General features: G+C 35.6%; 1 protein-coding gene across 3 annotated transcripts in view; it reads right to left on the bottom strand.

The window, feature by feature from the left end:
* Positions 1-5386: 5386 nt before the first annotated feature.
* Positions 5387-19239, bottom strand: part of CFAP299 (cilia and flagella associated protein 299) — a 638990-nt gene continuing 625137 nt past the window's right edge. Inside the window, exon 6 of one of the 3 annotated variants that reach the window (XM_032632704.1) lies at positions 5387-5626. In XM_032632704.1, the coding sequence (XP_032488595.1) occupies positions 5531-5626 (96 nt within the window). In that variant the 3' untranslated portion in view covers positions 5387-5530. The remainder of the gene's footprint in view (positions 5627-19239) is intronic. The other 2 variants (XM_032632705.1, XM_032632703.1) reach the window with 2 other exon arrangements.

The following is a 19239-nucleotide window of genomic DNA, read 5'->3' as shown; positions in this document are numbered from 1 at the left end:
AATACAGTAATGAGATAGAGCAGGACGTCTGATAGTGTTCAAGTGTTTGATTATGATTATTCCTGGGATGCAGACATATTCCTTTCTTTAGTTCTGGGAGACCCCTCAGTGTTTTTATAATAAAGCTTCAAATTGGTTAGCCATCACTTGCAACTAGAGTCTTGGACAATGCACTTAAACTATCACTTGGAGAAAATTACACTTACCTAGCAAGGTTATTCTGTTCATCTGAGGGAGTCTATAAATAGATTAGAAAAACAGCAAGGAGAAATCATAGATGCTTTGGATTTTGAAGGGACCTTCAAGAGCCAAAGTCTGGAGAGATAAAGTGATTTGGCCAATTACCAACATCAGCTTGCCAAACAGTCTGGTTCTTAATGCTCTTTACTTTGTATTGCATTTCTCGATTTCTGGTTTCATTTCCTTTCTGTTGGCTAGCTCATTCTTTGGTCCTGTGTCTTTGGCCTGCTGTTCTGCTGATTCTCACATTCATTTCACATATTCCATTTCCTTGGCCCTGCATTCAACCATTAAATTCAAGTTAAAATTACTTTCTTCGTGTACCCTGGACTCAGGCACAACAGCTTTCTAATTGCTCTCTCTTCTTTACTGGGTAAAAGTCAACCTAATGAGCTTCCATAAAAGGAATTTCCACTTACTAATAGTTGCATTAGTTTGACCTCAGTACTGCGACCACAGAGCAAGGTAAGATGTGAGAGATAAGCTCAACAAAATGGGATGTTATTTAAACATTTATAGGAATTGTGGCTCTGTTGACAGAAAGAATATGAAAAAAAATCAGAAATAGAATGAAACCTTGAATATCAGTCAACCTGGGTGGGTGCTGCAAACTTAAATCAGGCTACAAAACTAGGCAATATGACGTCTGAATCCAAGGCCATCCACATTTAAAAGACATGAACCTCAGAAGGAACCCTCAGAAGTCTAGACTTGGCTTAGCATTGAACGAGACATTCTAATCATGAGAATGTCCTGGGTATTTGTAGTCCACAACCTGTGTTATGGGCCAAATTGTGCCCAAATTCATAGCTAAAGCTCCACCCCGCCCCCCCCACCCCACCCCTGGTACCTCAGAATGTGATTGTACTTTGAGAAAGGGTGTGTAAAGAGGTAACTGAGTTAAAATGACGTCATTATGGTGGATTCTAATCCAATCTGACTGTTGTTCTCACAAGAATAAGAAACTTTGACACATGGAGAGACACCAGGGACACCTGCACAGAGGAAAGACCATGCAAAGAACAGCAAGAAGCATGCTGTCTGCAAGCCAAGGAGAGAGGCCTCAGAAGAAACCAAACTTGTTGATAACTTGATCTTGGACTTATAGTCTCCAGAAGTGTCAGAACATAAATTTCTGTTGTTTAAGCCACCCAGTCTGTGGTATTTTGTTATGGCAGCCCTAGCAAACAAAAACATCCCATAACCTAACTCAAATCTCTGTTCAGTATTTACTATCATTAAATTCAGTTCAGAAGGTAAAGTAAAAATTACTTGTGATGACATAATTAATTTTTGTGTCTTAAACCATGGGACTAAACTTTAAGAATAATCTGTAAATATACAAAGTATTTTAAATATTTGAAATACCTACACTTAAAAATATTTAAAATAGTTAAAACATTTAAGAAACACTGGCATATTAGAGGATAGAGTATTTAATAGGTAAGCATTATTTTTCCAGTTTATAATGTTTACAAAACAGAAACAGACTCACAGACATAGAAAACAAATTCAGTTAAGTCCCCTACACAAGAACAAGTTCTGTTCCGAGAGTGCGTTTTTAAGTCCAACAAAGTTAGTCTAGGTACCCAACCGACACAACTGGCTATATAGTACTGTACTGTAATAGGTTTACAATACTTTTCATACAAATATTACATAAAAAGCAAACAAACACAAAAAATAAAGAAAACATTTTAAATCTCACAGCACAGTACCTTGAAAAGTACAGTAGTACGGTATAACAGCTGGCATCCAGGGGCTGGCATAGAGTGAACAGGCAAGAAGAGTTACTGACTGGACGAGGGGGAGGAGGTGGGAGATGGTAGAGCTGAAGGATCTTCAGCAACAGGAGACGGAGGGCAAGCTGCAATTTCACTCATGCCTGATGTTGATGGCACAGGTTCTGGTTCCTTGCTGGATTCTATTCTTGCTACTCTCTTGAAAAAACGACCCAGTGATGTCTGGATAGTGGCTCTTTTTTTCTCATCATAGATGACATGGTAGCACTGGATTGCATTCTGAACTTTGCAGAAGGTTGCATTGCTTCAACCTTTGTGTACCATTCTACTTTCAGGTCCTGTGCCTGAAAAACTAACAGTGCCTCCTCAAATGAAGAAAATCCCCTAGCCATTTGTTGTGTTGTGAATCTCTTCAGTTCTTCAGTTACTTCTTCCTCTTGTCTCTCTTCTTCCTTGCTATGCACAGCAAGTTCCATTGTTATCGTTTGGCGTTTCTTAGCAGTACCAGCTACATCATCGCTGCTTTTACGCTTGCTTCTGGACATCCTGGGCTTGAAATAAAGATACTGTACCACTGTACTCTATACAGTACTGTACAGTAAAGTACACAAAAGCGCAACCACTTGTAGAGGATGCACACATATGACAATGTACACCAGACACGTGAACTAACTTACGTGATTGGAGATGTGAACGTACTTCCACATCTTTGAAAGTTTGCAACTTGAAGGTTTGTATGTAGGGGACTTACTGTTTATGGTTACAAAGGGGAAAGAAATGGGGAGGGGAGGGATAAATTAGGAGTATGGGATTAACAGATGCAAACTACTATACATGAAATAGATCAGCAATAGGATTTACTGTATAGCACAGGGAATTATATTCAATATATTGTAATAACCTATAATGGAAAATAATATGAAAAGTATATATAACTGAATCACTTTGCTGTACACCTGAAACTAATGTAACATTGCAAATCAACTATACTTCAATAAAAAAAAAAGAGAAAATATCTAAATTAGATCAGCTGAGAGGTAGCTCCTAGAAAAAAGGGATTAAGAGAAATTTAAATCTTGATAGAAGTTACTTTTATTTAAAAATAAAATAAAATGTGATATTTGAATTGTTAATTCAGACTATTTTAAATTGAAATTTTATAAATTTGTGAACTATATTTAAACTTTAAGAGAACATGAATTATTACAATTTTAATTTATTAAATTTATGACAGCTATTTAAATGTGTATGAAAGCTTATTTGTTACTTGGAAATTTGAATTCATTAGAAAATTGAATGTAATGAAGTTCATAAATAAAATTTAAAATGTTTAAAGGAATTTAGTTAACTGAACTACGGAAGAAATAAAAATGATTGCTAAAATTTCATCAAATCTATAGATAGAACAAACTAATTTGTATACATACTTAAAGTATAAGTAGAGTTTTGAACTGATAAATATAATAAATCAAATTATTTTATTTCAAAAACAATCTCAGATTTACAGAAAAGCTGCAAGTACAGCACAAATAATTTTTCCCCATAAAATTTTATAAATATTTGCTGACATGATGCCCTTTGACTTCCAAATGCTTTAGTGTAATTTCTTACGATCAAGGACATTTTCTAATATAACCACAACATAATCATCAAAATCAGGACATAAACATTTTTATATTACTACCATCTAATCTTCAGAAATCATTCAATTTTCACCAGTTGTCCCCAAATTCCCTTTATACGGTACGAATGGAACTCAGAGTCTTGTGTTGCATTTGATTATCATGTCTCTCTAGTCTCACTCAATCTGGGACAATTTCTCAGTCTTCTACTTTGATGATCTTGACACTTTTGAAGACGTCAAGCCAGTTATTTTGTTTAATGTCCTTGGATTTGGGTTTGTGTTTTCTCTTGATTAGATTCAGATTATGCAACTTTGGCAGGATTATTACAAAAGGGATGCTGAGTTCCTCTGTTGCATCTTCTTCGGTGGGGAACAAATTCAGTTCACCTCATTACTAATCATATTCTCTTTGATCACTTATGAAAGTGGTGTCTTTCAGGCTTTTCCATTTTTCCCTCTGTAATTAATAAGTATTTTATGTGAGATACTATGTAAATATCCCATTCCTCATCAATTACTCATTTACATGGATCAGTATAGACTCATGGTTTCCTATTTTATGCCTGTTGTTATCACTATTTATTTTGATGCTCAAACTGTCCCAGATTTGGCCAGTGGGAACACTTTCAAGGTGGATTCTGCGTCCTTTTGATAAGTCCCCTTCATTTTTCCAGAACTGCTTTGCTTTCTGGCACAGAGATTCCAGACTCTTTTATTTTCCCTGCCTCAGCCCCGGAATCAGTCATTTTTCTAAGGATCCCTTCTTCCCTTTGGCAGAAAGTGGTGTTAAGAAACTAAGATCTGGGTGCTAGGTGTGCTGTGCTCACTGATATTGGGTGCTGCTGCTCCAAGGCCCTCTCAGTGGATGGAGCATTGGAATATGCAGACATACACACATTAACATATATTCTGTACCTGTTGTATATATTGAAAATGATGAGATCACACCAATATATCCAATTCTAATTTAGCACCACTCTACTCACCTAGACTGAGATCTGACACCTCGTGCCAGACCATCACCTCCACCATGAATACAGCCTTGTCACCCCATTGCAACTGGGGAATTCCTGCTCCAGGATCTCCCACCCCCATACCCACTGAGCAGACTTCTACCTTGCTTGGCTCCACCTAATTGCTTTAGAACTGGATTGTTTAGAAAGGGAAGAAAGACAATGGGAAGGAGAAGAGGAAGAGCCAAATATGAATCTTAAATCACAAATGGCCTCTGAACATCTTTTCTGCACAAAAGTCACCTGCAGCGGTATATTAGGAAAACATGTTCTTCACTCTTCTGAGGTCCTTATTCCCCTAAAATCTTCTGGTTTCCTTTAGATTTCATTTTCTCAGCTTTATTGTCATGGGGTTCATATTGTCCAGGCACATAAACATATCAAACACTTCAATCATTTTATACATCATCTCATGGGATATTTCAGATTATATTTACTCATGTAGTGCTACTAAAAACCTTGTATTTATATTTCCTTATGCCTGTCTTCCAGTGATTTCGGGAGCTAGCACTGCCATGTGGTATAAGGCTTGGCCTGCTGTATTTGGCGATAGTAGGACCCAGAACATTTTTGGAACATTTGGAAACATGTGGAAAATCTGAGGTATAAAAGAAGTCACTAATTACTATATCTTTGAAATAGCAACAAGATTTTCTCCCATGAACTATTGCAATCAGCTTCAGTGTTTAGGGGGAAAAAAATTTAGAAAAACCTCAAATCAGATTAAGAAGTTATTTGTACCACAAAACAGATAGTCAAGATCATGATTTTCTTCCTAATTTCTTTATCAACTTTTATTATTCTGATTTGCCTTATAGCTACAGGACTCATTTATTATTCTAATTTGCTTCTGGTTATAGGAGTCATTTAAATTTAGCAAACCATTAGGAAACCATCTAACATGTTGGTAGTTAAGTCTTTCTTCTGGAAACGTGGTCAAAAATGACAGCTTGTATGTAGAGCTCTGTCTGGATAGGGGTTCTAGTAGAGTTGTCACCTGGTTGAGCCTAAAATACATAAATCATATCGTTAATCAGTCCAGTCCATGTAAATAATTAGCATTAAATGAATTTTCTTCGTGCTTCAATGTTGTAGCAAACAGGACTAAGAAGGCTGTGGCCATGGAGATATGTTTGTGTTTCCCCCCAGATTCTTTTTCTCAGGAGCGGTAATAATTCCAATCAGGAGCTTTGAGGCCCTGGGTTGTGACATTACTGAAAATATCTAGGATCAAAGCAGTGTTCCCCAGGTTCATGCTTGTCTAGACTCTGCTGAACCCCATGGGTCACTAACTCTGCAAAGTTCCCAGGGGAGGGTTTTGTAAACACATGTGATTGCAGGGTAATAAGTCAAAAAGAATGCTATCTTGATTTCAAGTTTGTCAAATAAAAATGTCTCAAGTTTGGAACTGGTTCAGACTAGTGGAACTAACTACCTGTCCCTGGTGGTTTTCATAAAAAATTTCTTATCAGTTTAAAAACTATTTGATCTACTTTTTTTCCCCTTTGTATTGTAATCTGTGAAAAAAGGTTTGGTCCTTTTGCCTTTATTCACGATAGTCTGTCATGCTTACAGGCTCCTAGGGAATGCCTATGGGGGCAAGTGTTCACTAATGTGGTACTGGTAAGAGAAAACAGATGCTAAACGAGTCAGACAATATCTACAATTGCAAAATATTAGTCATTGGGCCTTTTCTATATTTGAAGTACAAAAGAATGATGTTACTCGCTCTCTCTCTTTCTCTTGTAGGAAGAGATGATAAGAAATTTAGATCTGGGACTAGAGAGAAGCTTTGATATTGTCTTTTCCCCATAGTATTCATTTTCTTACACTAGTGAGAAAGAATATATTTGACCCATTTTTGGTTAAATAGAGTTTGTAAAATTGTAAAGATTTTGAAATGGGTAAAACAAAAAGAGTGGGTGTCTCAAGTGGCTTACCCGTCCACGTTTTTGTGCCATTTTACAAATCTTTAAGTTGGAGAAAACTGATAATAATGCAATATATTCTACAAAGATGCAAATTAACTGTGCCCAGTGGCATGCAATTGATTATTGCCCTGTATTGGGACCTGCTTTGTACCAATTTGGAAATTAATTTTACATATTTTCCTTTTTGCTATTTTTGCGTTTTGTTTGTGTTTTCGGAACTTTTACAATGAATAAATTATTCCCCATTGGTGACAACAATGATTCGAAATTTGATTTTACGTCTTAACCTTAGTGATCTCTGTAAATAGATTAATAGACCACCGAGATTTATTCTTTCTTGAGGGAGAGATAACAGAGAATCTGATTTGTTAGCAGTTTTTCTTTATTTGTTTACTTGTCTACTTTGAAGAAATTAAGAATCCCATGTGCATCAGAAAAGAGGACAACTCTTTGATATATGGACTGGTAACATCTTTGCATTTACTTTTGAACTGTGGCTAATGTTTAGATTTGAAGCTGTACGTTCCCTACATGTCTGTGTGTATATATGCTTAGAATTCAGAAAGGCCTTTACATCTTTATGTGTGAGTATATAATATTTTCCTATCTCTGGAGGAATTCATAAATTAGATTTAAAAGTCTCCTAAATTAAAGAAACTCTATTCTGATTGGCCTATAGAGTTCTTATACAACTAAGTTCTTATGTAAGTCAAATATTTATAAACTTCCAGGAAAATATGGATATTAAAGTTTGGATACTTTAAATGTGCTATCCTTAAAAAGTTATTCTCACAGAAATGTTTAAACAACTTAAGGTCATAAAATTGAGATAAATATTTGGTAAATCAGACTACTGTAATAATTTTGGTTTAATGCAAACAGCTTGTCCTCTGATTTATCAATGTTAGGTATAACATAAGCATATACATTTTATTCTACTGTACTTGGGTTTACCTTTTTTTAACTTATTGAGATATACTGGTCAAATAAGCTAACGTTACTCCGACACAATCTTTAAGATAATGAGAAATGTAAGTCTGTATTCAACAAAATCAAATCATTTTTCTGACAACTTCATGTCAACAGTAATTTTGTTTTTTACTATGTCAGCTTGAACATAATTCCCCAGATCTTTAAGTAATATAAAAACTTAGACGTCTGTTAGGTTGAATTACATAATGAATATTCATATGATATCCAGATAGTTTCTAATTATGATGGAATACTGAAAATTTGATGCCTAATTATTAGGAATAATTTTAAGTTTATATACTTTGCTTATATCCAATGGAAAGTTCCTATCTTGGGTCATGTTAATGAACTGTTCATTTTGTCTCTTTAAAAAGATCTGTGTGCGGCTGTACAAAGATGTAATATAAACTTTGCTTGTCTATTAAAATGCTTTTGGGAAAGAGACAGTACTTAGTTATCCATCTCTAGTTTTCTTTATAAAATAGAAGTTACTTTGGTTAAAAATCACAATTAATATGAATGGTTGAGACTACATCATAAGCAATAGGGACAGACTAATACCACTGTCTCTTTGCTTTTGTGTTTCAAAGAGAAAGTAGTTATATCCTATAGTGGAGGCTTTATAACAGTATATAGTAGTAATTATACATATCTATATACACATATAACACATTTATATATAACATACATTTATATATTTATAATTTATATATTTATAAATATAATTTATATAATTTTTATATATTTATAATTTATATATGTTTATATATATAAAGTCACTATTATAGGAACTTCCCTGGTGGCGCAGTGGGTAAGAATCTGCCTGCCAATGCAGGGGACACGGGTTTGATCCTTGGTCCGGGAAGATCCCACATGCCGCAGAACAGCTAAGCCCGTACACTACAACTACTGAGCCTGTGCTCTAGAGCCCGCAAGCCACAACTACTGAGCCCACGTACGTACCACAACTACTGAAAACTGTGCTCTGCAACAAGAGAAGCCACCACAAGGAGAAGCCTGCGCACGGCAACGAAGAGTATCCCCTGCTTGACGCAACTAGAGAAAGGCCGCACGCAGCAACGAAGACCCAACGTAGCCAAAAATAAATAAAATTAAATCTTAAAAAAAAATCACTGTAGCCAAAAATAAATAAAATTAAATCTTAAAAAAAAATCACCGTTATAATTATACACAGTATATATTAAATATAACTATATAATGTATATATAGTAGTGCTTTTCAGGCTTTTCTTTTTTTCTCTTTTGTTCTATCTCAGAACCTCTGTAAAATCTTGAGACTTACTGAAGACCACAAAGAAATTTTATGTGGATTATAACTGTCAATATTTACCATACTGGAAGTGGAAATTGAGCAAATTTAAAATACTGATTCATTTGATTATAGCTATGATGAATATAATTGAAATGTTAACAGAAATAACATCTTACTATTAATATAAAAATTATTTTGAGTTCATGGATCTCCTGAGAATTGCTGTGATATGAAAAAGCAAAATGAAGGACAAAATTTGGAAGTAAATTTTCCTTTCCTTGGTTTATAGTACTTGAGTCTGAATAGAAGTGATGAAATGTGCTAAAATTTTAGTTAAGTTTGCCCTGTCTTGATGGACTTGATTACTGGCTAATTCCTTTGCCTACTATATGAAAGTCTTTTCTTTTCTTTTTTTTTTTTTATACCTTCTGTGTAATCTGTCTAGGTAGCAAATTGTGTCTTACAAGAATAATTTTCTGTGCTTTATGATGAATTTATTACATCCTTGATTGTTTAAGAAAGAAAAAATTAAGAAACAAATAAAAGAAAACAAAGAACAAAAATTTCTCACTTATAAAGAGCAAAGGTTCTTTACAATCATCTTAATGTAATGTTTATTTTTAAATGTTTTATTGTCTTAAATGTTTAATTAGTTAACTCAGTATTATTTTTTGTAGCACCCTGATCCTATCTTAATCAAGTGTCCAAATATCTTCTGATAATTTTTTTCCTGATTTTTGACTTTCCATAATTGGATCCTAAGTATAGAAAAATTAAATAAAACCTTCCAGATATATTTTACACCAGAAGCTATATTTGCGATTTCCCAGAGGGCCCCTGGAAAAATCACAAAGATTTATTTTTTCACCTTTGAAAAGAGGTGCCAGAAAGAATTAGATTTTTCTGTGGGAAGAGTTGTTAAATCAGAAGAGGTGCTCAGCCTTGCAGAGGTTAGATTTGTATAGGTATAATGTTATTAACATAAATATTTCAGATATTTTGTGTGCTTTTTGGGAAGTCCCTGGAGTTATGTCATTGCCCTTCTTGTCTTATAATATGGCTTTACCCTCAGGGAAAACACTGATTGCAACTCTTAGGAATATTTCCATCAGGTTTTGTTGTATTTAGCAGAGTTCTTGTGGCACTGAGCCTGATGATATTAGACAACAGTAGTATAATGTTATCTGTCATAATTTCAGCTCTTGTTTTTAAAGATACAAATGTTTAGGTCTTACTGCAGACTTACTGAACCTCTTACTTGATGTTCCTGTTATAAACAATTATATCTCAGGATTATTTTACATCATATCTCAATAGTTCTTCCTCTATAAAATTATTTTCATCTATTTTTCCGAATCAAGTACAGCACTCACAAACTTCTTTTAAAATAAAGTTAATCATTATCCTTAGATGGTTTGTCATATTTTTTTTGTGGGGGGCAGGGAATGGCTTTATCATCTTTGTTTTGCACACCACAGAAAGCACTAACCATTTTGTTTTCTGCATTATTCTTATTATGAACCCTCATCAGACTGTTCACATTTGAAAATTATTAGTAATAAATCACTCAGCCATTTTAAGTCCCTATCACCTACAGATGGTATTGTTTTACTCTGATGCTTCCTTGAAGTCTCTCTTATAGTTACAGGTGAGAATCTGTGTCTTCAACTAAGAAGAAAAGTGTCAGAATATTGTAAAAAAGAACTATACCAGGTACTTCAATTATTGACACTTCAAAGCTGAGCTGACATAGATTAGACAACTTCCAAACTGCACCGCCGATTTCCAGGTCCTGTTTTGGCCAAACGAGAGGACTGCATAGAACAGCTAACCAAATATCCAGTGGAGCAGGAATCAATTATAATAAGACTGAACGAACTAATAAGAGAAATTATATTGTGGCTATTTGTCTGGAATATACTTGATATTCTTTTAAGCTTCTATTTTCAGATATATAAGAACTACCCTATCTCTCTCTTGTTAAGCAATATGTAACCCATTGCAATTTAGTAAAGTCTGCTTTTGTAAACTGAAGTGAAACATTTTTAAATGATACCTGATTCCCACTTCTCTTCCAAGATTCAGAAATTTATATTAAGTCTCCTTACTTTCCACGGCCATTTAGTTATTTGCATAGGTTCAACAATGCTCTGTCATCTATAATTGTACATAATATAATTGTACAAATTATAAAATCAGGGCCTTGACTAGAATGTCATACTTGAAAATAATGCTTATTTAATCAGGTAGAAACAGCCACTCTTTTCAGGGATTAAGTTTGACTTTACTTATGGAAGCAATGTCTACGAAGCTCTGGCCTATTTCTTGACTTTAAAAGTCCAAGAATATTATATATTCTGTGTAACTAACTTGAGCATTCCTTGGGCTTGGTTTCCTAGCCTCAGGTCAACAAATAATAGAGGTTTTTAAAAATTCAATTTGAGAGTTCTTATGAAAATTTCCTAGCACAGTTTCATTTAGTATTTGTTCAAAATTGTATGGATTTAGGGTTTACATGGGCAACTTAAGGTGTCCAATATGGTAAATAAAAGTTTTACTTCACCTATGTAAAAAATCAGCCAACTCTAATGAGACCAGCTTTATTTTATAAGAATAATCTTTCTTTGAAATTATTATGATAAAAAGAGGGGAGGAGACTGTCAGGAAAAATTGTGAGAGACTGTGGAAGGGCAAAAAACAAATGGTGACTATCTTGACTACTCACTAATTTAGGTTTTCTCATCTTTGATTGATATTACAACTCTGTAAGTTGTAGAAATCTGATAATAATGCAAATACTTCTTGTCTGTATAAATGCAAAGCAGTTGTGTTTGATGGACTGCAACTAAGTTTTGCACTGATTTTGATAGACCAGTTTTGCATCTAGTTGTAAATTCATTTCAAAATTTCTTTTTCCCTTTATATGTCTCTGCTCTGAATTCTTCTTGGAATCAATAGTAACATCTACCAGTTCCTCATTACTTAATGAGTTAAAAATCTTTGATACATGCTCATTTTATATCTATATCCTTAATGATAGATAACAAGAATGCTAGAAATAATCTCACATATACAACAACAACAACAATGAACAATGCAGTTGGTTGAGAAAATTCTGCACTTAGAAAGCTCTCACTCCAAGTTCACAGCACTGTAAGGACTTGCTAAAAGACTTCTGCCTCAAGTCACTACTAGGTCCCAGGAGAGATGGGGACTCCAAGCCAAATATAAAATATGGGTAAAACAAGACACTGGGATAAGATCATTGGTTATAAATTGCTGAAAAAGAATAATTGACCAAACAAAGTAAAAAGACCCTAACCTTACTCTACAAAATCTGAGAAAAGTTATAGATTTAAATGTATAAAGGAAACCATAAACCAATCTACAAGAAAATATCATTAAGTACTTGCCCATTCTTAGTATGGGAATCTTTTTAAACATAGAAACATGGGAAGAAATCAGAAAGGGGAATCAATAGTTTGGACTATATAAAATTTAAAATTTGTATGCCAAAAATATTATAAATGTGAAAAGATAGATATCTAAATTGGAATGTGTAACGAAGAAATACGAAAGCCAAAGATTTTCTACCTTTCATACTTTAAATTTAATGAAAAAAAAAAAAAACCCTACTAAAACTCCATAGAAAAGTGTGTAGAGGGCAATATACTAACATGCACGTGAAAGAAATGTTCATCCCTGATAATAATTGAAAATGAAAATCAAAGTGACCCTCAATTAATCTGAACTATAAAATTAACAAAGCTTCAAAAGTATGCAAAACAAATAGAGCATGGTTTGGGGGCAGTCTTAAACAGTTCAGGTGTAATTGTAAATTGATATGGGTTAACTGCCAAGTGATTTGACAATATCTCTCTAAAGCTTTACAACGTATGTATCTTTTGTTTGTTTTTTTTTTTGCGGTATGCGGGCCTCTCACCGTTGTGGCCTCTCCTGTTGCGGAGCACAGGCTCCGGACGTGCAAGGCCAGCGGCCATGGCTCGCAGGCCCAGCCGCTCCATGGCATGTGGGATCTTCCGGGACTGGGGCATGAACCCGTGTTCCCTGCATCGGCAGGCAGACACTCAACCACTGCGCCACCAGGGAAGCCCCGTATGTATCTTTTGACTAAGCAATTTCCTTTTTAGGAGTCCATCTTAAAGAAAAAAATCAGAAGCTTGGTTATAGAGAGTTGTTATTTAAACTTAGGGAGAAAAACAGAAACCAACCTAAATGTCCATCAGTGGGAAATTCTTATATAAATGATGAGTACTTTACAGGGTAGAATATTGTTTTACAGCTTGCTTTTTCCATTTAATAGTGTAAATAAACATCTATCCATACTAGCACATCAACTTCAATAAGTATAGCTTTAACTCATTTTTAAAGCTGCTTCATACTATTTCACTGTGATGATGTATCATAATTTATTTAATCATTGCCCAGTCATGGACATATGGATTATATCCAGTTTTTAACTATTCCAATAAAAAAATGAAATTCTTTTAGAACTTTCATTTTTTTCTAAGTTGATACACCACCAGGAAACAATATCTATTCACAGAGCACCTATTCAATAGCACATTAAACACGTTCTCTCATTTAATCAGCACAAGAGCCTTGTGTAAAATGGTTGTTTTTTACAGATTTAACAGATGAGAAAACCGAGGTAGAGAAGTGCTCCGAAGGGGTTAAGTAATTTGCCTTAATCACGAAGCGGATAAGTTCTATTTAACTCCAACTCATTTTACCTATTGCCCCTCTTAAACAGCTTTTCCCTGCCTGAGTCCTGGTGGTTATACCCCACACTTTCCCACTTGTCCTGTTATTCTTCTAGCCCCTTTCAATTGATCCCAGGCATTTTGGGGAGCCCTTAGGTCTTCAGTTCTCAAGTGAAATTCATTAAGAGACTTAGACAGGTCTTGTGAATATCCTAAAATATTATTATATTACTCTGTGTGTGGCCCCATGTGTGCATTTTCTTTTCTGAGCAAATCCATAAAATGTATCGGATTGTTAAAATAAGTTGTGTTTCCCAAAAGGTTAAGAACCTATTCTCTGGAGAGCAGCTTCACGTGCTTGTTAAGGCAGTGTTCTGGGTTACCAAGTTGGGGCTGCCATTTGTTTGTTTGTTTCATTGTGTTTTTTACTCTTGCTTCAGTTATTTGAGGCTATGTGTATCACTGAGGCCACCAATATTTATGCTGAAGACATCCCAAGCAGCATTAACCATTTAGAAGTTATCAACATGAGATTTTTCTCTCTTGCCAATGGACTTGATCACTATTCATGCTAGTGTGTTCCATGTTCCAATATATTTCAATATCCCTCAACCTGCTTTAGGATTTTAGTGACTCAGAAACTGTAAGCATTTGCTGGGGTGGTGAATCGTTAGGGAGCTGACTATGTGTTCAGCTGTTGAGACCCAGAAGAAATCATGCTCTCTTTGAATTAGAAATGATCCATTAACTGTGGTCTTGCACCAACAATGACTCCACGCCTGACTCTGTGTTTCTGGTGCCTGCTTCTCTATCATTAGTTATCAGTCTTTGAAATCATGAAGGAAACAATTATTTTGTTCTTATTTAAACCTTTCATTTAGCCAAGAAACTAACCTTCCACTCTTTCCTTCCTTGTCCTGATTTGTGACAAATTTTGCAAAAAAGTGAGCATGAATTGGGGCTAAAGCTCTCTTCCTCAAATTTCTCCATTCTCATTTCTGTTTTGGCCTGTTTTACCATTGGCATAATGTTTGATTAGGCTTTCCTAGTCGGAGGCTTAAAACAACAATTTTCCTTTGTCATGTATGTTTTATTGAAATATGTACTTTTCTTTTCACAGCAGATATTCAACTTGGACAGTGAAGGGTTATCATTCATACTTTCATTACTAAGCATTGATATATATATATATATATATATAAAATTTAAAATTATATATTTAATTTTTTTCTTTCCTCCAGCTCACCTTTTCTGTGCTACACCTTATATATGAGTTCATATATTGGACACTTAACAACAATGTGCTCATCTCTAGGGGTTGTTGCATAAAAATTAAAATCAGTTTTCCAGGTTGAGAAGAGGTCATCACATTTAAGCTTTAGGAGTTTTAATTCATAAAAGCCAAGCTCTGTTGTGTAATTTTTAATGTATTCCTCAAGGCCATTGATTTTAGCAGTTAGTTGAGTAAATACTTAATTTATATGTGGTGGACTTTCAGTTCAGGTATACCAGGTGATTGCCCAGGGGAGAAAATGTTTAAAAGCTTCTTAGTATGTGGGTGTTTTAGGGCTATAATCAACCAAACATTCAATAATTTGGGCAGCAAAACCAGAAAGTTGGCAAGGCCTCCGCTTTACTTAATAACTGTGACTGTGCCACTGTTAAAAAGCAACTTTTACAAGAGCTCTCTGAGGAAAATCCAGGAGCCAAAAAAGTGGTGCTGGTGATTCAGTAAGTATCCCTTGCCCCATTAATTCAAGTTTGCGTGGAGTTGAGGGAACGCTTTTGGAGACTTTGAAGAAATCATAGCTTCTCTTAAACCTATTGTAGTCAATATGGGTTCTTTTTAAAACTATCCAATAGGAAATATACCTTGGCCCTGTAAAAAGACAGACTGTAAAACTGAGGACCTTCAGTGAGGGTGGAGCTTCAAGAGAATAAATTCGAACCATCTGTGGAAAGGATGTAGGAATGTTATGGGCCACCATTTTTTTTTTTTTTTTTTTTTTTTTTTGCAGTATGCGGGCCTCTCACTGTTGTGGCCTCTCCCGTTGCGGAGCACAGGCTCCGGACGCGCGCAGGCCCAGCGGCCATGGCTCACGGTCCTAGCCGCTCCGCGGCATGTGGGATCTTCCTGGAACGGGGCACGAACCCATGTCCCCTGCATCGGCAGGCGGACTCTCAACCACTGCGCCACCAGGGAAGCCCAGGGCCACCATTTTGAGAAGAGAAATTTCAGCCTGTGACAGGCTCCAGATGATTTTAACATAGTCAATGAACTGGGAGGCAGAATTAGGAGGCAATTAACACCTTTCCTACTAATAGTAGCAAGTGTTTGGGTGGGGGGTTGCAGAACAGACGAGAGAGGAGCTGTGAGGAGGTATTGCTGGAATCGTCCTCTAAATTCAGCAAACAAGCAAAACCGCCCAAAACAAAAACATATGTTTTCATTAGTAGAAGTTATTTTTAATTTTAAACGTTGTTCACCTAGATATTGTTTTGCTCATAGAAAAAGAAAGTAAAATGTGGCTTTTTGATTTTTTGTGTCTTTTTGCATCTGTATCATATGCAATAATGACTATACATTCATTTTAAAAAATAATAAAATACCAAGAACCTAACACAGCGCCATTGCCCTGGACACCTAGAATCAGCACTCCAAAGTTCAGCAAAGGACCCCCAGGGTTAACTCACCTACCAAGGACAGAAAAGCACCAGAGTCGATTACTCTGGCAATTTTCAACTCTTTAAAAATAGCATTAACTCTACATATGTTTCAAATGTCTAAGATCCTAAAATAGTTTAAAGTTAACCTCAAATGTTTCCAGGATATTTTTGGCCCTCCTATTCATTTCTTTAGCAAATATTTAATATTCAGTTTATTCATTCCACAGATGTTTACTAAGCACCTGCCATATGCTAGCACTAGAGACCAGAAAGGGTTTCTGCCCTACGTTTCAGTTTATGCTTTATAAGTCTCTGTCATGTATGTTTCATATAAGCCTCTGGGCAAACCTACCTGACAAAATGATTCTTGATGAGGCCATGACAGCAAGAATGAGTACCATCACCCTTATTCTATAATGATCCAAGTAAGTAAGGAAAAATAGCGGCGATTTATCAGTGGAAGCATCTACTGCGGTCATTCATATTACTGTGGAGGTTATCCAGAAGCCTTTGCTGTACGGTTTGTACTTTGTAGTCAGTGTGTGCAGTCTCAGGAATGTGTAATTTAGACTACTTAAAATTAATACTGTTGACTTAAAAGGTGTTTTAGAGGAATGAAATTTGATTACCTTATGGACATATGGTAAGGTGAAACAATAGCTAATGATATATCACTATGAAAAGCAGTATATATCAAATCCAGCTAATCTTTAAGCTCACCTGAGGAGACATTTAAAAATACTCTTGGGCATATATCTGGAGAAAACCATAATTCAAAAAGACATATGCACCCCAATGTTCACCGCAGCACCGTTTACAATAGTCAAGACATGGAAGCAACCTAAATATTCACTGGCTGATGAATGGATAAAGAAGATGTGGTATATATATACAATGGAATACTATTCAGCCATAAAAAAGAATGAAATATTGCCATTTGCTGCAACACAGATGAACTTAGAGATTATCATACTAAGTGAAATAAGTCAGACAGAAGACAAATATCATATGATATCATTTATATCTGGAATCTAAAAAAATGATACAAATGTACTTATTTAAAAAACAGAAATAGACTCACAGGCATAGAAAACAAACTTATGGTTACCAAAGGGGACAGGTAAGGTGGGGCATAAATAAGGAGTTTGGGAGTAACATATACACACTACTACAAACAAAACAGAGAAACAACAAGGACCTACTGTATTAACAAAGGGAACTATACTCAATGTTTTGTAATGACCTATATGGGAAAAGAATCTGAAAAAGAAAAAAAAAAATGTAGAACTGAATCACTTTGCTATACACCTGAAACTAACACAACATTGTAAATCAACTATACTCTAATAAAATAAAATATTAAAAAAATACAAATTCCTGGGCCTTGCCACAGACCTATGCAGTTTGAACCTCTAGGGGGTGGAGCTTAGTGTTCTCCTGATTGGCTGGCATGAGGAGAGAGGAAGGGGAAATGCTATATAGAAGTGAAGGAAATTGCTACTAATCAAGCCATGGTGGGCTGGATGTTGATGAAGAGCTCTTGTGATAACAGTTTGCATTCCAAAGTAGCACATTTTTATGTTTGAACAGTTGTGATTTTCAAAAAGGGGAGACTGGGTTGGGGAGTGCCTGCTGTATAGTCAGGAGTATTGATATGTAAAGAGAAAAGAAATACATCCTGCTAAATCAATGCACGGTCTGCATTGCATATTGTCCAAGTTCTGTGACACTCAGGGTGAACCAGAAAGGTTTATGCTATAATAATGTCTTTTGTTTCAATTTCTTACATCTAATAGAAACCACACATCTCTAAGATCTTTTAACATTTTTGTTTGTTTGTTTGCTTGTTTTGTTATCAGCTATTTATCAGGGAACTATATTCAAATGCACTCTATTAGACACTAAACAAAGTAACAAAAAGGAGCCTCTGTCTTACTGAATTTCACATTTTTCATACAATTGATTTTCTTTTGAACACCAATTGGAGTTTAGCCAACGGAAAAATAACCTCCTTTCAAAATGTCTTAATCATTTTTGTACTCAGAAATTTTGATTCTAAGTCATAACACAAATGGTACAGATTTTCATTGAACTGTGCAGAATGGCAAAAACTCATTAGATTTGGCTTCCACTCTTGGAGTTCAATTTTCTCTCAAAACTTCTCTGCTATTTCTCCCCTTCCTGTACCTTGGTCTCAACCCTGCTTGCAGTTAAGAATCACCTGAGAGCTTTTAAAAAGTATGGATGCCCAGGCCTTCCACCCAGACCAATTAAACTAGAATCTTTGGGGATGAATCTTTGGAGATCAAATCTTCTAAAACTTTCTGGGTGATTCTGATGTCTGGCCCATGCTGAGAATGACTCTTGAGCCAAAAGGAGCTCCTCTCCCTTCCCATGTAGCTGCATGCTCTGTGCTTCCACACCTTTTATGTGATGTTCCTTCCTATCAGAATACTCCTCTGCTCCAGTCCTCATGTTTTCACCATACTCATCCTTCAAGATCCAGTTCAGATGCCATCTCTTTCACTAACTTTTTTTTGAATGCCTTAGGTCCAAAGTAACTTCTGTCTCCTTTGAATTCCTGGAGCATTTTCTTTCCTCTCAGGTCACTTTCCAGCTTGCCATTTCTGTGCGTATTTTATGTTCTCACCCGCCCACCAATTAACCTATAAGCTTTTTAGGGCAAGAAACCCACCTTTTGGGTCCACTTTTTATACCTCACAGCGCCCAGTAGTTACTCAGTAAACATCAGACGAGGAACAGGAGGATGGAAGGAAGAATGAAGAGGTGACTAACATCCATCCACCTTTTTCTCTATACTCATCCAGCACTAGAACTAACTCTCTTTCTCTTTCCTAAGTGTTGGAGTAAAGTGAGATCCCTCAACCACTTTTTCTTCATTGATATATTCTCTAAGTTTTGTCTTTACCTGGATGGCCAGGTAGTTGTGATACTAAAAACGTAACTCAGAAACATCCTAACTGGGGTAGGGCCCCTAATTCTGGTTCTCTTTGCTCTTCACCTGGATTACTGTTATACTCTCATTTTCTCCAG

Source organism: Phocoena sinus, chromosome 5, assembly GCF_008692025.1.
Source record: "Phocoena sinus isolate mPhoSin1 chromosome 5, mPhoSin1.pri, whole genome shotgun sequence".
Taxonomy (NCBI): domain Eukaryota; kingdom Metazoa; phylum Chordata; class Mammalia; order Artiodactyla; family Phocoenidae; genus Phocoena; species Phocoena sinus.
Note: the sequence above shows the minus strand (reverse complement) of the source record. Positions and strands in the feature narration are given on the sequence as shown.